Source organism: Chlorocebus sabaeus, chromosome 17 (assembly GCF_047675955.1).
Source record: "Chlorocebus sabaeus isolate Y175 chromosome 17, mChlSab1.0.hap1, whole genome shotgun sequence".
Classification (NCBI taxonomy): domain Eukaryota; kingdom Metazoa; phylum Chordata; class Mammalia; order Primates; family Cercopithecidae; genus Chlorocebus; species Chlorocebus sabaeus.
In genome coordinates this window covers 47,032,382-47,051,693 of record NC_132920.1, presented here as the reverse complement: position 1 = coordinate 47,051,693, position 19,312 = coordinate 47,032,382, and the positions used below count along the sequence as shown (strand labels likewise).

Sequence of the window (19,312 nt, the reverse complement as noted above, 5' to 3'; positions counted from 1 at the left end):
GAAAATTAAATAGGAAAAAAAAATATCTTCAAGGCAGTTCTTTAATTGGTATTGTGTCCCATGTTTGTGTTAAATAAATATTTAGCTTATATTTTTGCTTGTGCAAGAGATGAATCATCTAATCAAATAAGGTCAGCAAAGATAAGTCTTACCACCTCTACAACTGAAAATACAGATTTATGAAAGCGGGCTCTTAAAGTTACACTTAAAGGTTTTTGATCTGTACTTCTACAGTTCAGGGAGTAGGTTACTGATGACGTTCTATCCTTATTGCAACTCTGTATCTCATGGAGATGAGCAGAGTAATAATCACAATAAAATTTGCAATGATAGTCCTCCTGAAAGTTGGCATTGCCATCTATCATCCACCATTAAGAGTAACTCTGTTCTTTAGTAGTAGAATGCTTATATGTGCTCATCTATTTTCAGGTGCATTTAGTCTCTATTTTGATAAGTATATGTTTGCAAAAGGGCTGCCTGATCATAGTCTGTATCCCAGAACACAAGGTTTGGGGGACATTAGGGTATATGCCCTTGCCTTTTTTCAAAGGTTATGATGGTGTGTCTAGTTAGCCAGCTACAGGTTTAGTAAGAGGTATGATTTCCCTTGATATTGTACTAATAACACTTAGTTCCTTTCTTAAAGAGAAAGCTATGTGTATAACGTCACCTACTGCGTAGATGTGAAAGCTAAGCAGCTTACATGTGCGAAGAACCTTCACCCTCTACTTCAGTTTACAGACAGATTTCGTGGGTTTCATGTACTCACCATCTCCAAGTCCTCACCCCGCAAACACTCTATAAGTCTTCCCAATACAATTTCCATCCAGCCATCCCAATGGGATTTCCTTTGCTAAGAGCATACCATGTCTCCAAATCCAATGAGCAATATCAGTCTCCTCCTTAATGGACTTCTTGGCACCACTGGACATAGTTGACTCTTCTTCTTCTTCTTCTTCTCCTTCTCCTTCTCCTTCTCCTTCTCCTTCTCCTTCTCCTTCTCCTTCTTCTTCTTCTTCTTCTTCTTCTCCTCCTCCTCCTCCTCTTCTTCTTCTTCTTCTTCAGATGGAGTTTCACTCTTGTTGCCCAGGCTAGAGGGCAATAGAGTGGTCTCAGTTCACTTCAATCTCCGCCTCCTGGGTTCAAGCAATTCTCTTGCCTCAGCCTCCTGAGTAGCTGAGATTACAGGTGTCTACCACCATGCCCGGCTGATTTTTGTATTTTTAGTAGAGAAGGGGTTTCACCGTGTTAGGCAAGGCTGGTCTCATACTCCAGACGTCTAGTGATCCACCCCTCTTGGTCTTCCAAAGTGCTGCGATTATAGATGTGAGACACCATGCCCGGCCCCTTCTTCTTTAAAACTTGACTTTCCCTGGTTTCCTTGATTCCACTAGCCTTGTTTCCCTCCTGTTCCTGCCTCTCTGGTTTCATTCCTGTCTCTGGTGGTTAGCGACTATGTAGAGCTGGTGATGGGAGCACTAAGAAGAATTTACTGAGACAGTTGTCGGTAAAGAAAGGCAGATTTATTAGAAAAAGTATGAAAATATGTTACAAGGATGCCATCGACAGGCCAGCAAAAAGGAGCTGACTGTAACGAGACACAGTCTTGCTGGGGATTTTATGAATGTTGCTTCTATTGTGTGCTGAACAGGGCTTTGTGTAGTACTGATAGCGCCAAGGTTGCAGTGAGCTAACTTGCATTTGTTTTAATCAGCCAAGGGTCTGGTCACAAGTTGGACACAGGAAGATTGTGTTCTTTGCACAGGAAAGCTATGTGTTCATGGACCATGAAGAAGGGCAGACTTATAGCTTATCTGCTTTTTATTTTTGCTGTCCCCTGGTCCTGCCAGCCTGATTCTTTTTCCCTAATTAGGACTTCCCAATTTCCAATCATCTCGGCTTTGTCATCTTTCTTAACTGGATCTTTGTTAGAATTCTGTGGGACTTGTACCTAGGCCTCCTTCTCTACTCTTTATTGCCTCCCTAATCAATCTTACCTAATCCTATTGTTGCAGTGACAAGTCCTCCCCAGCCTGGCCGCTGCTCACCTCACCAGCTCTGCCTCGTACCCTTTACCTGCTCTCTTTTCATGTTCCAGCCACTCTGGACTGCTTGCAGCTCCTCAGATGTGTCATGCTCTTTCTTTACCTCAGGGCCTTTTCACATGATCTTTTTTTTCCACCTAGAACCATCTTCCTCCCCTTGTTCTAAAGTGCCCTGTTGTTTTTAGCTAACTCCAACTTAGGCTTTAGGTTTCAGCTCAATTAAATACTTCCCCTGGAATATCTTCCACAAATCCCTAAGACTAGGTCATGTCCTTCTGGTATAGCCTTTTGTAAACAGTTCAGCTCAATGGTTAAAGGGATGGGCTCTCGAGTTAGACTTTCTAGGTTCAAATCCTGGCTCTGTCACTTACTAGCTGTGTGATCTCAGGCAAGTTATTTAACCACTCAGTGGCTCAGTTAATTTTATATCATACTAGATCTGTACCCTTTAATTAGATATCATACTGGAACCACCCCATTAGGATCATAAAGATTAAGTGATTTAATATTGTCAATGCTGAGTTTAGTGCCTGACACATAGTAAGTCCTCAACAAATATTAATATTGTGATTATTCTTCTCGGTAGCACTTTCACATAGTTAAACAATGAATTGAGTAATTTATTCTTTAATAATGTTCATCTACTCCATTAGACTTTAAGCTTCATGGAGACAGGGACCATTGTCTTGTTTACTGCTACTTCCCCTTCACTCAGCAGAACTCTTAACATATAACAGGACTTAATAAATCTTTTTCCAGTAAAGGAATACACAAATGAATAGATAAGGGAATAAATAGATTTACTTTGTGCAATAGTTATAACAATACATATAATACAAGCAGGAAGGCTAAGGGCCTAGACTAAGTGTGTGTAGGTGTTCAGGGGAAATAGAGACTATTTATAACTGGACAGATCAGGAAACCTTCATCTGTGAGGGAGCCCTACTGCCTGGGCATTGAAGGATGGGTAGAATCTGAATATGCAGTGATTGTGTGGGGTTAAGGGACAGGAAAAGATGGAGATTAATAAACCAAATAAATGACAGGGTTATTTTGGTTTCACCAAACACAGAAAAATTGTTTGGCAGTAATTACGCCTGTCCACCCCCAAAATTAATTCTCAAAGATTGACTTGGCATTTTTACTTTTGCATGAGCACTGGAAAATCTCTTGCACTATTTTAACTTATGAAAAAGCAACTGACTTTGGTAGTGAAAATATTATAGATGCTTATTACATATGCTCACTCTTATAAATAAAGTCCAGGTTGTGGAGAGCCTTGAGGATCAGTGAAAGTGATTTCCTTTATTCTGAAAGCAGGGGAAAATTGAACAGGGAATGTTGTCAGAAGAGTGCTTTAGGAAAATCCATCTTGCATCTCTGTAGAGAGGGAGCAGAGAAGTAAAGAAAGGAAGCCATTGCCATGGTGTACGTGAGGGGCAGAGAAGGTCTAGACTGTGTAGTAAGTCAGAGGTGGGGGGATAAATGCAAGATAGTTATGGTTATTTTCAGAAGTTAACCTGGGTGAGCCTGCATTTGAGTGGAAATAACTGTGAAGAATTTTAGACTCTTAGAATAGTAACAGGACTTCAAGAGATCAACTCTTGCATCCGGATTTTGAAATTATTGAGTGCAGTCAAATCCCTGGATTTACTGATAAGAAAACAGGCTCAGAGAGATAAAGTGACTTGACCCCCATCACACAGCTAATAAGTGGCAAAATGAGGCTAGAAGTTTGTTTCCAGTTGCCTGGTCACATGTCTATAAAGTTTTCCGTTTTTGTTTGTTTGGTTGTTTGTTTGGTTGGTTGATTTCCCACCAAGAAGATCTCTTAGCTCAAATGACACCTTGTTCTCAGGAAAATAGACTGCTGTGTTTATAATTTTGCCACTATTGTCTATCAGCTTTGTGGCCTCAGTGAATTAGTCTTCCTTCTAAGCTTCCGTTTCCATATCTGAAAAGTAGGAGTAATTTAGTAGTATCAGAGGCTTCTTGAGAGGTTAGAGGGCATAACCCTTGCAGAGAACTCAACAGCAGGCCTAGAACATAGTGAGCACCCAGTAAGACAGGACTCCTATAGTCTTTGTCACCAGCAATTATTACCCACCAATTATAATTAATAACCACCAGCAATTATTACCCACAATCCTATCATATATGGTTGCTCCAACTGTCAGAGGATGTCATTGGCGAACATTGTGAGAATCATTGGTAGATCTCTTGGAGTTCTGACTGACTCAGCTCCTAGCCACCTCTTAGCTCTGAGACACTCAACTCTTTCTAGGCCTAGTTTTCTGATCTCAGGGCTGATGAAGGATTTCTAAGAGAAGAGCTGATCCTAAGCACTGATTGTTTCTTTATTATTTCTTTTTTTTTTTTTTTTTTGAGAGATAGAGTCTTGCTCTGTTAGAGGTTGGACTAGAATGATGAAATCATAGCTCACTGCAGCCTTGAACTCCAGGGCTCATGGACTCAAGCCATCTCCCCACCTCAGCCCCCTGAGTAGCTAGGACTATGGGTGCGTGCCACTGCACCTGGCTAATTACAAAAAATACTTTTTTTTTTTTTTTTTTTTGATACAATACAGAGTCTCACTTTTTTGCTCAGGCTGGTCTTGAACTCCTGGCTTCAAGTGATCCTTTCTCCTTGCCCTCTGAAAATGCTGGGATTGCAGGCATATGTTACCACATCCAGCCAGCACTGGTTGTTTCTAAGAGTTGTAAGAACAGGCCAGTTCCACAGTGAAGATTCCTGGTGCATAATCACTTTGCAAGAGAAAGCCATTAATGGTGGCTTCAGGGAACCCAGACCATTCATCCTCCAGATGCAAGGTTGCTGAGAATCTTGATGACTTATTCCTGGCATATGATGTCAGGCTGTGCTTTATTTCCCTCTGCCTGTCTTCTAACTTCACAGACAGGAAAATAGAGTCAGAGGAGAACAGGAAGTTGCTCAGAGCCACAAGGCTAATACTGAGGGCTAGGTCGTATTTCCCAGCTTTGGTGAGTTTTAGTAGAAAGTGTCCTGGATTTTAATTTAAAAAGAGAAGGAGATTGGGAATGACATCTGATAATGTTCTTTCTCTCTCTGCTTCTGTTTCTCTCTTTGTCTCTCAGCCTTTGTTTGCCCTTTACTCCAGGAATTTTAGAAGAAATACAAACTTTTAGGGAATTTAGGATTAAAGGGGCCCTACTGAAGACAAACTGCCTTGAATGTGGGACATTGCTCCATGTTTTTAACTGGATGAATGTAGACTTTTCCCCCCACTGGCCAAGTTAAGCAGTTTTTGCTTGATTCCTCACAGGTACGGACACCTGTGAGCTGGAAGGTTTATACGATTAATGATGCAGGTTAAAGAAAAGTTTGTCTTTAGGTCTCTACCTAAGTGTGACAGCAACCCCGAAAGCTGAAGTGAATTTCAGCTCGTATCCCTGCTCCCATTGCTCAGGTCCATGCCATACTGGTTGTCAAATATGTTGACTATTTCCTTTCTTTCAAAATGGTGGCTTTCTCCTTTCTTTTGAGTGAAGAATCCCTGACATTTCCTGTGTAACTGATGACTGTGTATCATCTTCTGCATCCAGAGAACACCCGCCTCTCCATGGTGGGGTCCTTCCTACATCTCCATTTCTTTTGGCTTGCGATCTTGTTGTCAACAAATGAGTCAACATAGATAAGAATGTTACTTTATCAAAAATTATCTCAGCAGAGGCAGGGAATGGGGGAAGATAGGGACAGTATTGTTCAATGGCCTATACAAATGGGCCAGACATGACTATTTGGGAACATTGTAATTCTTGATAACTCTGACCAAAGAAAAGGATGCACTGCCAATATTGGGAAATCGTAGAAAGATATGGAGCCAGCTCTAGTCCTTCTAGTATGTGAGTTCTTCCTTGGTTATCAGATTTGAAGGGAGGCTCATTAACTATTCAGTTACTAAGTCTCATCTCCTTGATTAACTGCCTCAGTAGGGAACCAACAGAGGTTGGGGCCTGAAAAGACTACTTTGCCTCCTAAATACCTGACTCATTCTATATTAGCCTGTTCAATACCCACAAGGGCACACTGTCTTTCAAAAAGGAAGATAAAACTTCCAATAGAAAATTAAGCAGTACATTGCTATGATTTCCCCACAGCAGATGCATCTAGTGTTAAACAGCTGCTATAACCTAAATTGCAAAGCATTTCCCCCAAACCATTGAGTTGCAGAATTTAAAAAATGTGTTTGATTGCCAAATTTGCAAATTGGTTCAGTTTTCCAGTTTTCCACTGAGGACGAGGAAAAGGTGGCAGTTGTCAGCTGGCGATTGAAATACAATTTTCCCTGGCGTGTAAATCTTGCCTATCATCAGTGTGTTATCCTGGCCATTGCTTCCCTGGCGCTCCCTGCAACACTCCAGCCAAAAGCCTGCCCTTCTGGATGGTTGCATTCTGGATTCTATTGACAATCAGAGTAATAATTATTGCAGCCTGCATTTCTGGAGTTCTTCATGGCTTTTAATCTCATTTGAGTCTCAGAAAACTCTGTGAGAGAATTAGGAGAGGTACAATTATCCCCATTTTACAGATGGGAAAACTTGGACTCAGAGAAGACAAATTAGTTACACAGGACATAGTTAGTTTCTAGTAATCCTGAATCCTAACTCATATCTTGTGTCGCTTAGTCTAGCATTCTTTTCACAGCAACACATGGGCATAGAAAAGCCATAAGGAGAGGAGTGTGCACAAAGTAGATTGTCTTGGTCTCCAGACCTTCTAGGGTGGAGATTATTCCACGGGACACCCTGCTTTTTAAATGCAAAAATGATTCATCTCATCACCAAAAAGCTATTTTCATCATCAGCATTATAAAGGGAATTTTTAAAAATCAATACATAAGGCCAGGCATGATGACTTACCTCTGTAATCCTGGCACTTTGGGAGGCTGAGGCAGGAGGATTGCTTGAGGCCAGGAATTCAAGACCAGCCTAGGCAATTGAGTGAAACCCTGTCTCAAAATATAATAAATAAATAAATAAGATGGGATATATAATGATACTAATATTCTATATTGTGCACTATAATATGAAACAATACTATAAGATACAACTTATATTTTTATAACCAAGTCCAGCAGTTTTCATACTAATGGGTCATAGTCCATTAATATGGGTCATGATGTCCATTAAATGGGTTACTACCAGAATTAAATTAAAAATGGGGTAAGACACTCTATGATAGAATTGAAAATACCAAAGTATATTGCGTGTAGCAAAACTGAATAGTGTTCTCTGAGTCTTTTTGTTCATAAATTATGTGTAAGTATTTCTTACTCAGACATCTGCTACCTTTGTCCTATTTTCAGGCACCATTCTCAGCCTCTCAACCCCCATTCCCCTACTGTGACCATTTCTTCACCCGAAGGTCTGGGCAGAGAATGCTAAGTTGATTACTTCATGCTTCTTCTTCCTCTTCTGTCTCTATTGAAAAGTTTCTTGTGTAGGATGACCTTCAAGACAGGGCTTGCGAGTTCTTTCCTTGTTTAAGAAATAAATTGCTGTATTTAAAATACAGCATAAAATACAGAAATAAACCATCATATTTCCATTTCAGGCCAACCAACTCAAACGTTAAGACATGAAATCACCAAAGAGAACCACTTTGTGCTTCATGTTTATTGTGATTTATTCTTCCAAAGCTACACTGAACTGGAATTTAGAGTCTACTATTCATCCTTTGGTGAGTATATCCATATGTGCTGTAATTTTTCTTGTTAACATTTTTATGATTTCCTGACTGACAATAGTTCCTACAAAAAGTTTAGGGAGAAAAAACTTCCTCCCATAATTGCCACATAAGAAAAAATGTTGCAAATGAGGAGAAGGGGTGAATATAAACCTAGGGTAAATATAAGGAGAAGGGGTGAATATAAACAGTAGGTCAGTGTATTTGCTGGGCTACCACTTGCTATATTCTGAAATAAGTGGTGGTGTCAAGGGAACATCAATGTAGCTTCAAGAAAGACCTCCCAGGGTTCCTTCCTTCTCTAAATTGCAACCACTAGGCCTAAGGCTTCCACTCTGTTAAACTGACAACGATAACAACAAAGCAGATTTGGAGGATTGAGCAGAATGTATGTTCTTAAAGGATTTGTTTTAACTGGGACATCAGGCTAGAACACATTCCAAAAGACATTAATCTCTATGTGTGTGATGATCACAGACTGATATAGCTGAAGGGACCATAGACATCATATAAGACCTTTGCTGACAAATTATTCAGGTGGTTTTGTCTTTGGAAAGTCAAGGAGAGTTTAACTTAAGTAAAGGGAGGGATAAGTACCCCCTTATTCCTTATGGGAATTTTCAGGTTATTCCTTACTTAGGCTTCTCCCTGCACCGGAGACAGGGCATGATTCAGGGTTGGGAATCTTTGGAGACTGATATAATTCTCTCTGTCTCAATTTCTTCATCTATACAACGATGCTAATAGTAGTACTGATTTCCTTTTATTCTTATGAAAATTAAATTAGTTCATATCTATAAGATGCCCTAGAACAGTGTCTGGCACATAATAAATGTTATGTAACTGTTTGCTGTTATTGTTTCTCTTATTGTAGTAGTATTTTCAACTTTTTGGTTTTGCATATTTCAGTTCTTTTTTTTTGTCAGTCACTGTTTTTAGACATTCACTGGTACATTTTTAGCATTATGAAATGTCCCTCTTTGTCCTACTTTGCATGTTTTAATTTAATTATTTATCTGCTATTCCAATTGTCATGTCTGCTTTTGTTTGTGTGTTTGCCTGATTTTTGTCCTCTTTTTTAAGTCTTTATATACCACTTTGTTTTATGACTCTCTTGTAAACAATGTGTTTGATTTTTTTTTTCTTTTAAACCAAACTTGACCAAGTAAATTTGTATACTTTGTTCCCATTTGATATCATTTTCAAAATGCTTGATCTTACCTTCAGGATTTTGTTTCAAGACTTCACGTACTTTCCTCCTCTTTCCATTTTTGGTTCTTTCATTTTCTGACCTAGGTTATCTTTGTCTTTTCTTTATTTCTCTCATGACTTGGGGGACATATATGGTGTGTCTCCTTCCAAACCCCAGTGTGCAGGGTATAACCTGTACACTCATACACAATAGCCTGCCCATTTAAATAGAGGAGGGAAACATTTAAGCTTCTTGTGAATTCACATAGTCAGTGCAGAGCTCTGGCTATGCAAGGCAGGTGGGATAAAAGCCAGGGCCTGAGGCAATCTCAGCAGTGGTGTTAGCTTTGCCTCTGTTCCAGCATTTCTTAATGTTTGTGGCTGCAGCAGTGCCTTCTCTCTATGCCACATCTGCCCTCCTAGTGATGGCCTGGCAAAGTCCCTTCATCTGCCTGGTGGCAAAGGCTGGTCAGGGGATAAGTTGACCTAGGGCTCTTGGTGGAAAGTGAACTCCATCTCCTTGGAAGCTCCTACCACTCACCTCAAAGGACCCCACTTTTCCTTGGTAGATCTACCCTTCAAGTTATAATGTCTTCATGCAACCCAAAGGCTGAGGACTTCCATTGGAAAAGTACACTTGAGCCTGCCTGATCAGTTTATACTGCCCTAAGCTGCCACCCAGTTCCCATGACTGACCTTCTACCATCTTAAATGTCACATGTATGCAACATCTGGTGATGGGCTTGGTTTTTGGAATTGTGGTAATTATGTCTAACATAAAATTTAACATCTTGAAACCATTTTTAGTCATACAGTTCAGTAGTATTAAGAGTATCCATGTTATTGTACAACTAATTTTCATAATTTTTTCATTTTGCAAAACTCAAACTCTATACCCACTTGACAATAACTCATTTCCTTCTCTACTGACAGCTGCTGGTTACTACTATTCTAATTTCTGTCTATTAATTTGGTGATTCTAGATACTTCATGTAGGTAGAATCATATAGTATTTGTCTTTTTGTGGATAGCTTACTTCACTTAGCATATTGTCCTCACGGTTTATCTATGTTGTAGCCTGTGTCAGCACTTCCCCCCTTTTTAAGGCTTTAATGTCCTATTGTACATATGTACTATATTTTGTATGTCCATTTATCCATCCATGGACATGAGTTGCTTCCACCTCTTGGCTATTGTGAATAATGTTCCTATGAACATGAATATACACACGTGGGGTGAAGGGCTTTTAAAGGGTGATGATGTAGCCCAGTGCTTCTCAAGCTTTCCTGTGGGCACGGATCTGCCCAGAGACCTTCTTCAAATGCAGATTTTAGCTCAGGATGCCTGGGTGGGGCCCAGGATGTTGGCTTTCAGACATGCTGCCCTGGATCCTGCTCCAGTGACCATCTTAGAGTTACAGGCTGTACATGCTCGACTTTGATGTCACGTCTGAATGGAAGCCCAGCTCTGACTCTCATTAGCTTTGGAAACTTTGTCAACTTTCTTTATTTCCCTGAGTCTGTTTCCTCTACATGAGAATAAATCACATCTCCTTCATCTGTTTGTTGCGAGGCTTCAATGTTCTACATGCAACCCACAGCATGGTGACTAGCACAGAGCCCAGGTGCCTATGCATTTGTAGTTATTTTTAATATTCTAGTATTAGGTTGGTGCAAAAGTCATTGCAGCTTTTGTGATTACTTTTGATACAAATAAACCCCTCTGAATAGGCTTATGTGAGCAGACTTTGCTAGAGGATTCTTGCTCAGACAGAGTTCAAACACAGAAGCAAAGATGTTAAATTGGAGGTTTCAGGTCAAGAAAAAGAGGCATGTGTGTCAGGGCTCGGGCGAGTAGGCGTAAGATTTGGGAAAGCAGGAGCCTTTGCTTACCTCCTCGTTTGCCATCCTGTTCCCTGGGAATTTTCTTCTTCATGAATAAAAAGCCACCTCTCATTCCTGACTGACTACCCACCCCCACTCCAGGCCACCCTGCCCCCACTACAATTATTTGTGAAGTCATCAGGTCCGATAGGTGGGGCACTTCCTGGAATTGGTGACCTTGTCTTTTCCGGCTGAAGCTTGGCCTTCAGGAAATTCCCTCTGGACAGCGCTGTCCACTGTGGCTCAGACAGTCCCTTGGGGACCTCTACACAGATAGAGCTGGCAGAGGAGGTCCAGTTGGAAGATCTGTTTTCTTGTCTGAAGTAAATACACTGCCTAGCACTGGGAGCCCTGGCAAACCTATGCTCCCTTGTGAGTTCTACTCAGCACCCAAAGTGTAAGAGGAAAGGCAAGTGCTGGAGTCCCACAGTTCCCCAAACTGGGATGACATGAGGTCTCAGGACGGTAAGGCTGGTCCACAATGAGCCCCAGGCCAGCAGAATACACGGCACATGCCACAACCAGAGGCTGCACTGAGTACCTGATGTGCCTCAGCACTTACTGTTTTTCATAATGTAAGAAACAGAGGATTCGAGGGAGTGAGTGACATCTCCTAAAATTCTGAAACTGTGGGATTCACTTCTTGGTGCAACCATTTGCTCTATTCACATCCAGGTCCCGTGACTTGGCAGCCAGATCTTTGTACCTCTTTGAATCTGGGGATAGTCAAGGGCATTTACCATCTCCACCCCACCTCCTGAGAGGCTTCATTGCCATCAGTGTGCTTTTTACTCCATTATTTCCAATGATTGCAGGGCTTAAAATAGGAAGTAGGTTGCTCTCACTGGACAACAAAGAGGCTGCAGGTGACAGAGCTGTGGAAGCAGCACTTGCAAAGACGTGCCCTGAAAGTTCCAGATGGTCACCATAAAGATTCAGAAAATCTTCAGAAAATAGTGTTTCTAAAAGATTGCCTCATGTCAATGGATGCGCTGGTTGAAAAGGCAGTTTTCTGCACCTCACCCCCGACCTACTGAATCACATTGCGGGCAGGGGAGACCAGTGATCCTGATTCTCACAAAGAGTTGAAATATGCTGCATTAGATAATTGAAATATACCTTGATTTTAACATGTAACTGACAAGACAAAGAGGCAAGACCTCAATGCTTTAGTCCTAGTGGAAAGCAGAGAGAACGAAAACTCGACCTGGGAGAACTGCCCAAAGGTGACCACTGGTGGTCAAGTTCTCGTGTGCTGTCTGGGTCCCCTAACTGCTGCCTTGAAGTATGGACAGAGGAAGCTCCCAGTGGCCACTCCCTCCTCCCCACCAGACCCCAGAGAGGATGGAGGCCGGAAAGCATGAAGAACCTTCCTTTTGCCTGGGCAGAAAGCCAAAGCATTCTCCAGGGGAAGCTGGGCCGGAACCAGTCCTATACATTGACTTTGCACCTTCCATTCCTGCATATTCAATTACATCTAAAATAACTGCACTGCAAATAAAGCAGCAACTGGGCTTTTGAAATTCCAGTCATCATTCATCATTCCTCTCTTTATTTCTTCAAGAATATTTATGAACTCTCAAGTACACAGGATAGTACTTGATACTTGTTTCACGACTTCATGTACTTTCTTCCTCTTTCCATTTTTGGTTCTTTCATTGTTTCATTTCCTACTGACTTTAATACGTTCTTCAACCAGTACCTCCTAAGGGCATCAGTGAGGGGAACAGGTAAACCTCACATGGAGTGGTAAATTGCTGACATCTGATCTTTTCCTAAAAATGTAACTTAGTAAGAGGAGGGAGACCAGCCAAGGGAACGGTTCACTGGAAAGGAGGAGGGAATTGGAAGAGGTTACACAGACAAAGAGAAATGGCTCTGAGTGAAGAGAGACCAGCTCCCTGCGACAAAGGCAGTTTCCCAGGTCTCTGCTGATAAGATGATGCAGTGCCTGTGTGGGTAAGCGCAGACTCTGGAGCCGGCTGGGTTTGAATCCTGCTCTGCCATTAAAGTCTGTATGATCCTAGGCAAGTTACTGAACCTCTCTGTGTCTGTGCTTTCTTATTAGTGAAATGTGGATAATAACAGCATCCACCCTTGTCCTGGCACAGGAAGTATTATGTTTGTCATCGTGATGATGTGAGATAACTAGAAAACAGTGGTAGACAACCTCGATGGCAGAATGAGCTCTGCCCCAGGTGGCGGTCATGGATGCGTGCAGGTCAGGGTAAAGCACAGATCTCTGTGGGCGGGGTTATCTGGGAGGCTTCAGAGAGGTGGGGCTTTTCTATTGAGTGTGAAGGGAGTTTGGGGTGGAAAACACATCACAGGAAAACCTGCAGGCAGGCAGGGACCAGCTAGGAAATCCGTGTCAGGTCAAGGTACGAGGTAGGCTCTGTTACCAGCTGCGGAGCTGGTGGAGAGCCCATGAGTGAAACTGATCAATGCCTATTCTTTAACAAAAAAGCTACATGATGAAGGAGATGAACTTCACAGAAACGCACCAGGTGGCAGGTGGCAGTTGCAGCATGATGCCCCCAGAACATCTTGGTGCCCCCTCCCTGAATAATATTTACCATGTAACCAAAACTACTTTCAGTGCCTTACACTTACTAATCATTTGATCCTCGCCACAACATTCTGAGATAAACTATATTCATCCCCATTCTATAGGTAAGGACTGAGGCACAGAAAGGTTAAATGATTTGCCCAAGGTCATACATCCATTTAATGATGGAGCTAGGATTTGAACTCAATGTCTGCAGAGTCCTTACTTTTAATCACCACACAGTATAATAATAGCTAAAATGTATTAAGAACTTACTACATGCCATACTGCAGTTTGCTTAGTTTTCATAACAATTCTGTGAAGTTGATGCTGTTATTATTCCCGTTGTACAGGAAAAAAAAAAACCCTAAAGCTCAGCAAGGATAAGTAACTTCCCCAAAGTCACATAGCCACAAAGTGAGTGGCACAGTTTTGTAACCAGGCAGTCTGACTCTAGAGCAGACTCTCTTAGTTCCCACTACAGCAACCAGCAATAGAACCATCCAGGAGAAAAAGGATCGGACTCAGGAAAAATAATTTCTAAGCATGCACAGTGGTTAAAGAGCCCTAATACAGCAGGAAGACTGGGGTTGGGGCAGGCTGAGTGTTGAGAAGGAGGTCGTGAGACTTGTCTCGAAGGTCGCTGGGATGACTCAGTTCAAGTCAGGCAGAGAGTACAAGTTTAGAACATGATAATAATTTATATTTCTTGACAGGATTCAAACTGCAGGAACTCTGAGAAAGTCAGATATGGTGATTTCTTCTGTTCCTGGTCTAGAGACTGGTCAAAAAAAGTGAATTCTTAGGTCACACTGCAGTAACAACTCCACTTCATTCTCCAAACCATTTCATTGCTGTGTGCCCAGCATCCATTAAGGCTGTGGCCTTAAGCTCAGCTCCAACATTTAGAGGTATCTAAGTGGGGAGCCAAAGTGAAAAGACTTCTCTAACCTTAATTGACAACTTTCTCAAATGTTCTTTTCAGAGTCTTCATGAATATGAACCAGCTGGTGAAGAGGCACTGAGGCAAAAACGAGCCGGTATGTAAACTCTTGCTTGGCAATCTCTTTTGTAAGTCTACTCAAATGATACATGTTGCAACTTTTTAAAACATTGTAGTCCACATGATTCAGTCTCCAATCACATCAGGGTCATATGGTGCAGTGTGATTTCCAAAAGTAATTACTAGGAAACTCCATTCTCTACCAAATGACGGTAACTGGATCATAACAACACGTAAGAACCCGCCTTCCCTCCCCAATGCCGTCACTGCTCCTCACATTCCTAGGATTTTTCTGTGGCTCTCTCCTCAGCTGCCCTCCCACACCACCAAATGGCCTACTTCTCTGCCCACCATCCAGAAACCTTTCTTTTTGCCTTGAAAAAAAAAAGAAAAGAAAAGAAAAGAAAAATATCTTTCACTCTGGACTTTATCTTGTGAAGCAATCTAACCACGAGGCTCAAGTCCTCCTCTTGTGTTTCTCACTCCAATTTTCTCACTCACCTCTAAAGCAGTGGTCTGAAAAATATAAGACTCAGCCCTTTGGAGGGTTAGGGGTGGGTGAAGAGTTGCAAATTCTGACGCACCGACCCTCAAATCCCATCCTGAGTGGACCCTGCGCAGATGCCAGGGCAGGGTCGCAGGCTGGGTGTTCCCAGGACCTGGTGCTCCCACTGCCAGCATAGCAGCCCTTCAAAAGCACAAATTGGATCTTGTCATTTCCCTCCATAGAACTCTTCATGGGCTCCCTTGGCCTTGGAACTAAAAGCCAATCCTCTGCTCGTGACTCACCAGGCCTTCCGTGCCTTTCCCACCTGATCTCCTTCTGTTCCCTTTCACGTCATCAACACCCTGCCCGTCATCCCCCTTTGTTTATCTGGGAGACTCCCACTGAAGTCTCAAGTCCTATGAACTCCTGCCCTGCTAGGTCTTCCATCCATTTCCCAGAGCATCAGGGACTGCTTTTCCTGAGTTCCTGTTCTCCTTGATACATTTCCATTCACAACATTTGTCCCAAAGCACTGTGATTATTTTACCTCCTGTTTGCCATCCCCAGTAGAGGAGAGCTCTCATGAGTTCTCCTCATCTCTGTAGCCGGCGTCAGGCCCCGTTTCTTTCTCAACCAGTGAGTGAACAGATGAAGCACTTGCATGTTCACATTACACCACCTTTCTGAATTCCTATCAGGACAGGTCTGCTGGCTGAGTGGCTGTACCAAATATCTAGAAGGAAAAATTTTTCACCCTATCACATTATGATGGAATCATTTTTTCAGGCATGTGTGACTTGATCTAATGAGTCTAAAAGAGACAGTAGGCTGCCAAAGAGGGCAGGCTTACCCTAAGGTCAGAGTGGTGGCATCTGTTCGAGCCTTTCACGGTGCAGTGGCCAGACTCAACTGTTGTCCAGTGCTTGAAATGAGAATTTGACCACATTTTATTAAGCTCTTAAAAATGCTGATTGGAAGATCATACCACTGTTGGTTTTCCCTCTCTTCTTTTCTCTTCCCTTTCTTTTCTTTTCTGTTTCAGCCTTCGTTTTCTTAGCCCTGTGGGATCCCATGCTCCCTTTCTCCCTCCTTCCCCGAAGTGGCCTATAGCACAGTCTGTACATTCTGTGCTTTAAAACGGGTATCATTACCTCTACCCCATCCCAACAACCCTTTAAACTTTTCTGCACCCTATGACGGGAGCAGAGCCAGCGATGTGCTCATCTGGGATTTTGAAAGACTTTGGCTTTTTAAATTCAGACGATTAATCACTGAGTTCCAGCTCCAGGCTTCTGTCAAGTTCCTGTAGGGCTCAGCCTGCTGGCTTCCTCAGGAGCAGTGGGTGATTACAGCTGTAAAAGGAATGTCTTCCTGCACTTCTGAGCCAGGCTGTTTATGACCCGTGGTGACAGTTTGAAGGGATAGCCCTTGGGGAGGAAACCATTTCTATATCTAAGGATTTGACATGCCAAAATTTTTCCAGGTGTGCTTTCATTAAAAACAACCATAACAATGTTAAATCACCATGAAAAGATGTTTTCCATTTATTATACATGGTCCTCTGTGTTCTTGGGCTTCTAGAGTCATTTGGGAAGTGTTAATGAATCAACCTATCGTCTGCAGAAGACGGATTGACCTTGGTACTTTTACAAAATTGCTGAAGTAAGAAATGGCCATAGAAAAACCTAGGCACTAGACCCCAGATATCCAGAATGTAAGTTGCAATTAAGAATATGACTCAGCGTGGTGGCTCACGCCTGTAATCCCAACACTTTGGGAGGCCGAGGTGGGCAGATCACGAGGTCAGGAGTTTGAGACCGGTCTGACCAACATGGTGAAAACCTGTCTCTACTAAAACTACAAAAATTAGCTGGGCGTGACGGTGGGCGCCTGTAGTCCCAGCTACTTAGGAGGCTGAGGCAGGAGGATCGCTCGAACCTGGGAGGCGGAGCTTGCAGTGAGCTGAGATCGCACCACTGCACTCTAGCCTGGGTGACACAGCAACACTCCATCTCAAAAAAAAAAAAAAAAAAAAAAAAGAGAAAAGAACACAACTCTCCGGAAAATGATGAAAGGAAGCAACAGAAAATGTTACCTTCAGCAGGATGCCACCTGGAGCTGTCTGTGTTCTGCTTGGTGGGTGTGTTAGTTAAGTGAGGTGTTAGAACTGGGCTCGGATTTTCAGAGTGCTATTCCCTTTCACATACACGTACTTCTCCCTTTCTGAAGCCCGGTTGCCAGAAGGAGACAAAGGTTCTAAGAGAAAGACAATTAGGTCAGGAATTTTCTTTTTTGAGTCACTGGTCAAAATCTTTAGCATTTGGAATAGAATCATCTTTAAAGATAGGATCAATACTTACATTTATTCTCAGCACACCATGAATTTCTACCCAAGTGACTGGTCAGTTATATAACCTAACTGGCCCCTTGAATTTATATTTTTATATATATATATGCATGCATATGTGTATATATGTGTATACGTGTGTGTGTGTGTATACTGTTGTCCTTCCCTTCGTATCCATGGGGGATTCGTTCCAGGAACCCCTCAGATACCAAAATGTGTATATGCCGAAGTCCCTGATATTAAATTGTATAAATTTGCATATCACCTATGTACATCCTTGCATATATTTTAGATTATCTCTAGATTATTTGTAATACCTAGTACAATGTAAATGCTATATGAATAATTGTTGTACTGTACTTTTTAAGTCATAGTGACAAGAAAGAAAGGCTGTACATGTTCAGTATAGACACAATTTTTAAAAAATATTTTCCTTCTGAGATTGATTGAATCCATGGATGCAGAACCACAGATACAGAGGGCTGACTGTATTATAGTACATATATATATGTATTACATTTGTATGTATCACATATGTATGTCACATTTACACACACACACACCTCTCTCTCAGAGTTAGTACCTTATAGCGTTGTTAGAAAGATTAAATAATGTTATGTTAATATTACTTTTAAAATGTTAATTGAATTATCTGGTGTTTATTGTTTCTTTTAATAGTTTTTTAAAGAAATTTAAAACAAAGAAAATCGATTTATTTATAAAATAATGTTGCATTTGAAAGGGCCTGATCTACCTCCGGTCCAGAGAAGGTATTCTGTACCACTTGAAGGCAGGGGCACAGAGGCTGTGATACAGGAGTTAGCATTTTAGGAAAACTCTTTCAAAATTCTCTCAGGAAAAAGAAGCCTGCATGAAACCTAGAGGTGAGAAAAAGCATGGACCTGCCTGTGAGGACAATGAGTGGCTGTAAGGGAGCAGAGAGAAATGAGAATGTGGGAAAGATCCCAAGTCATGTCACAATTCCATCAGGAAGTGGATTCTGGATCAGCTGAGTGGCTGGCACAGAGAGGTGACTGATTAATGCACTTAAATGAAAAGTATCCCGATGGTTATGGCTAAATAAATTACACGAAGAAATTAGTGCCTGGGAGACCGGCCAGGAGGCTCGGCAGTCTAGACATGCAACCCTGCCATGGAGTAAGATAGGAAAGAAGCAGAGGAAATGCTCGCCAAAGACATTTTGAAAACCACAGCAAAAGGTCTTGGACAGATGTGCCTTGGGGATGAAGGACAGCAATAATCCCTGTGACTCTGCAGGAGTGTACAAACCTGGGAGATGGTGCTTTGGGGAGGTCACAGGTAGAGACCAGAGTTGGAAGGAAAAGCTTGTTCTGGAGGTTTGCAGCTAAGCTACAAATTTAGTCTTACGGGGACTCTTCATGGGGGAATGAAAGTGGATGTTACTTATTGGTTGGAAGTGACACAAATATCATCTGGCCAAGTTCTCCATTCCAGGTTTCTGACAGTAATTGGGAAGGGAGTATGTCTTGGAGCCTGGTGCTGAAGAGCCCCAGTTGATTATTCTTTGGCTTTAAAGAATAATGAGAGGCAAAACAGTGAGACAGGGGGATTCAGGATGTCCAAGCCCTGCCCTGGATGCGTTCACATTTTCACATCTATTTAGTCAGAGTAAGGTTCCTCCCAGACTGGGTCTCTGGCTGCTAGCGCAGAAATCCTGCCCTTTCTGCGGGCCTAGCAACCTGGGTATGCTGGCCCTTTCAGAACTGGGTTCGGGAAATGCCGGACACTCCCCAGGTTGAGGAACAGACTTTTGGGTTGTCATGGTTGTAGCCTTTCTGGTGATGACATGCGGCCCTGAGTGCTCTGAGCCGCAGTGGTGGTGGTAGAGTGAGATAAAAGACCTGGTGCTCTCCGGCTGGTGTGTGGGCTTGGTTTTAAGCTTGACATTTAATATTGGGAGTGTTTTGCTTTTTTAAAATTTTTCTGGTTAATGTTTTTCTTTTTTGTTTGTTTGTTTAACTATCCCAAAGGTGAAGCCTGATAGGAATAATGTTAACTTTTTTTTTTTTTTTGAGATGGAGTCTCACTCTGTTGCCTAG

General features: G+C 42.1%; 1 protein-coding gene across 4 annotated transcripts in view; it reads left to right on the top strand.

Moving 5' to 3' along the window:
- The window catches only part of ADGRF5 (adhesion G protein-coupled receptor F5), a 110,333-nt gene that overhangs the window by 41,012 nt on the left and 50,009 nt on the right, over nt 1–19,312 (top strand). For all 4 annotated transcript variants that reach the window (XM_007972325.3, XM_007972328.3, XM_007972327.3 and 1 more), the window contains exons 2-3: nt 7,641–7,766; nt 14,380–14,434. In XM_007972325.3, coding sequence (XP_007970516.1) covers nt 7,665–7,766; nt 14,380–14,434 — 157 coding nt within the window. In that variant the 5' untranslated portion in view covers nt 7,641–7,664. The remainder of the gene's footprint in view (nt 1–7,640; nt 7,767–14,379; nt 14,435–19,312) is intronic.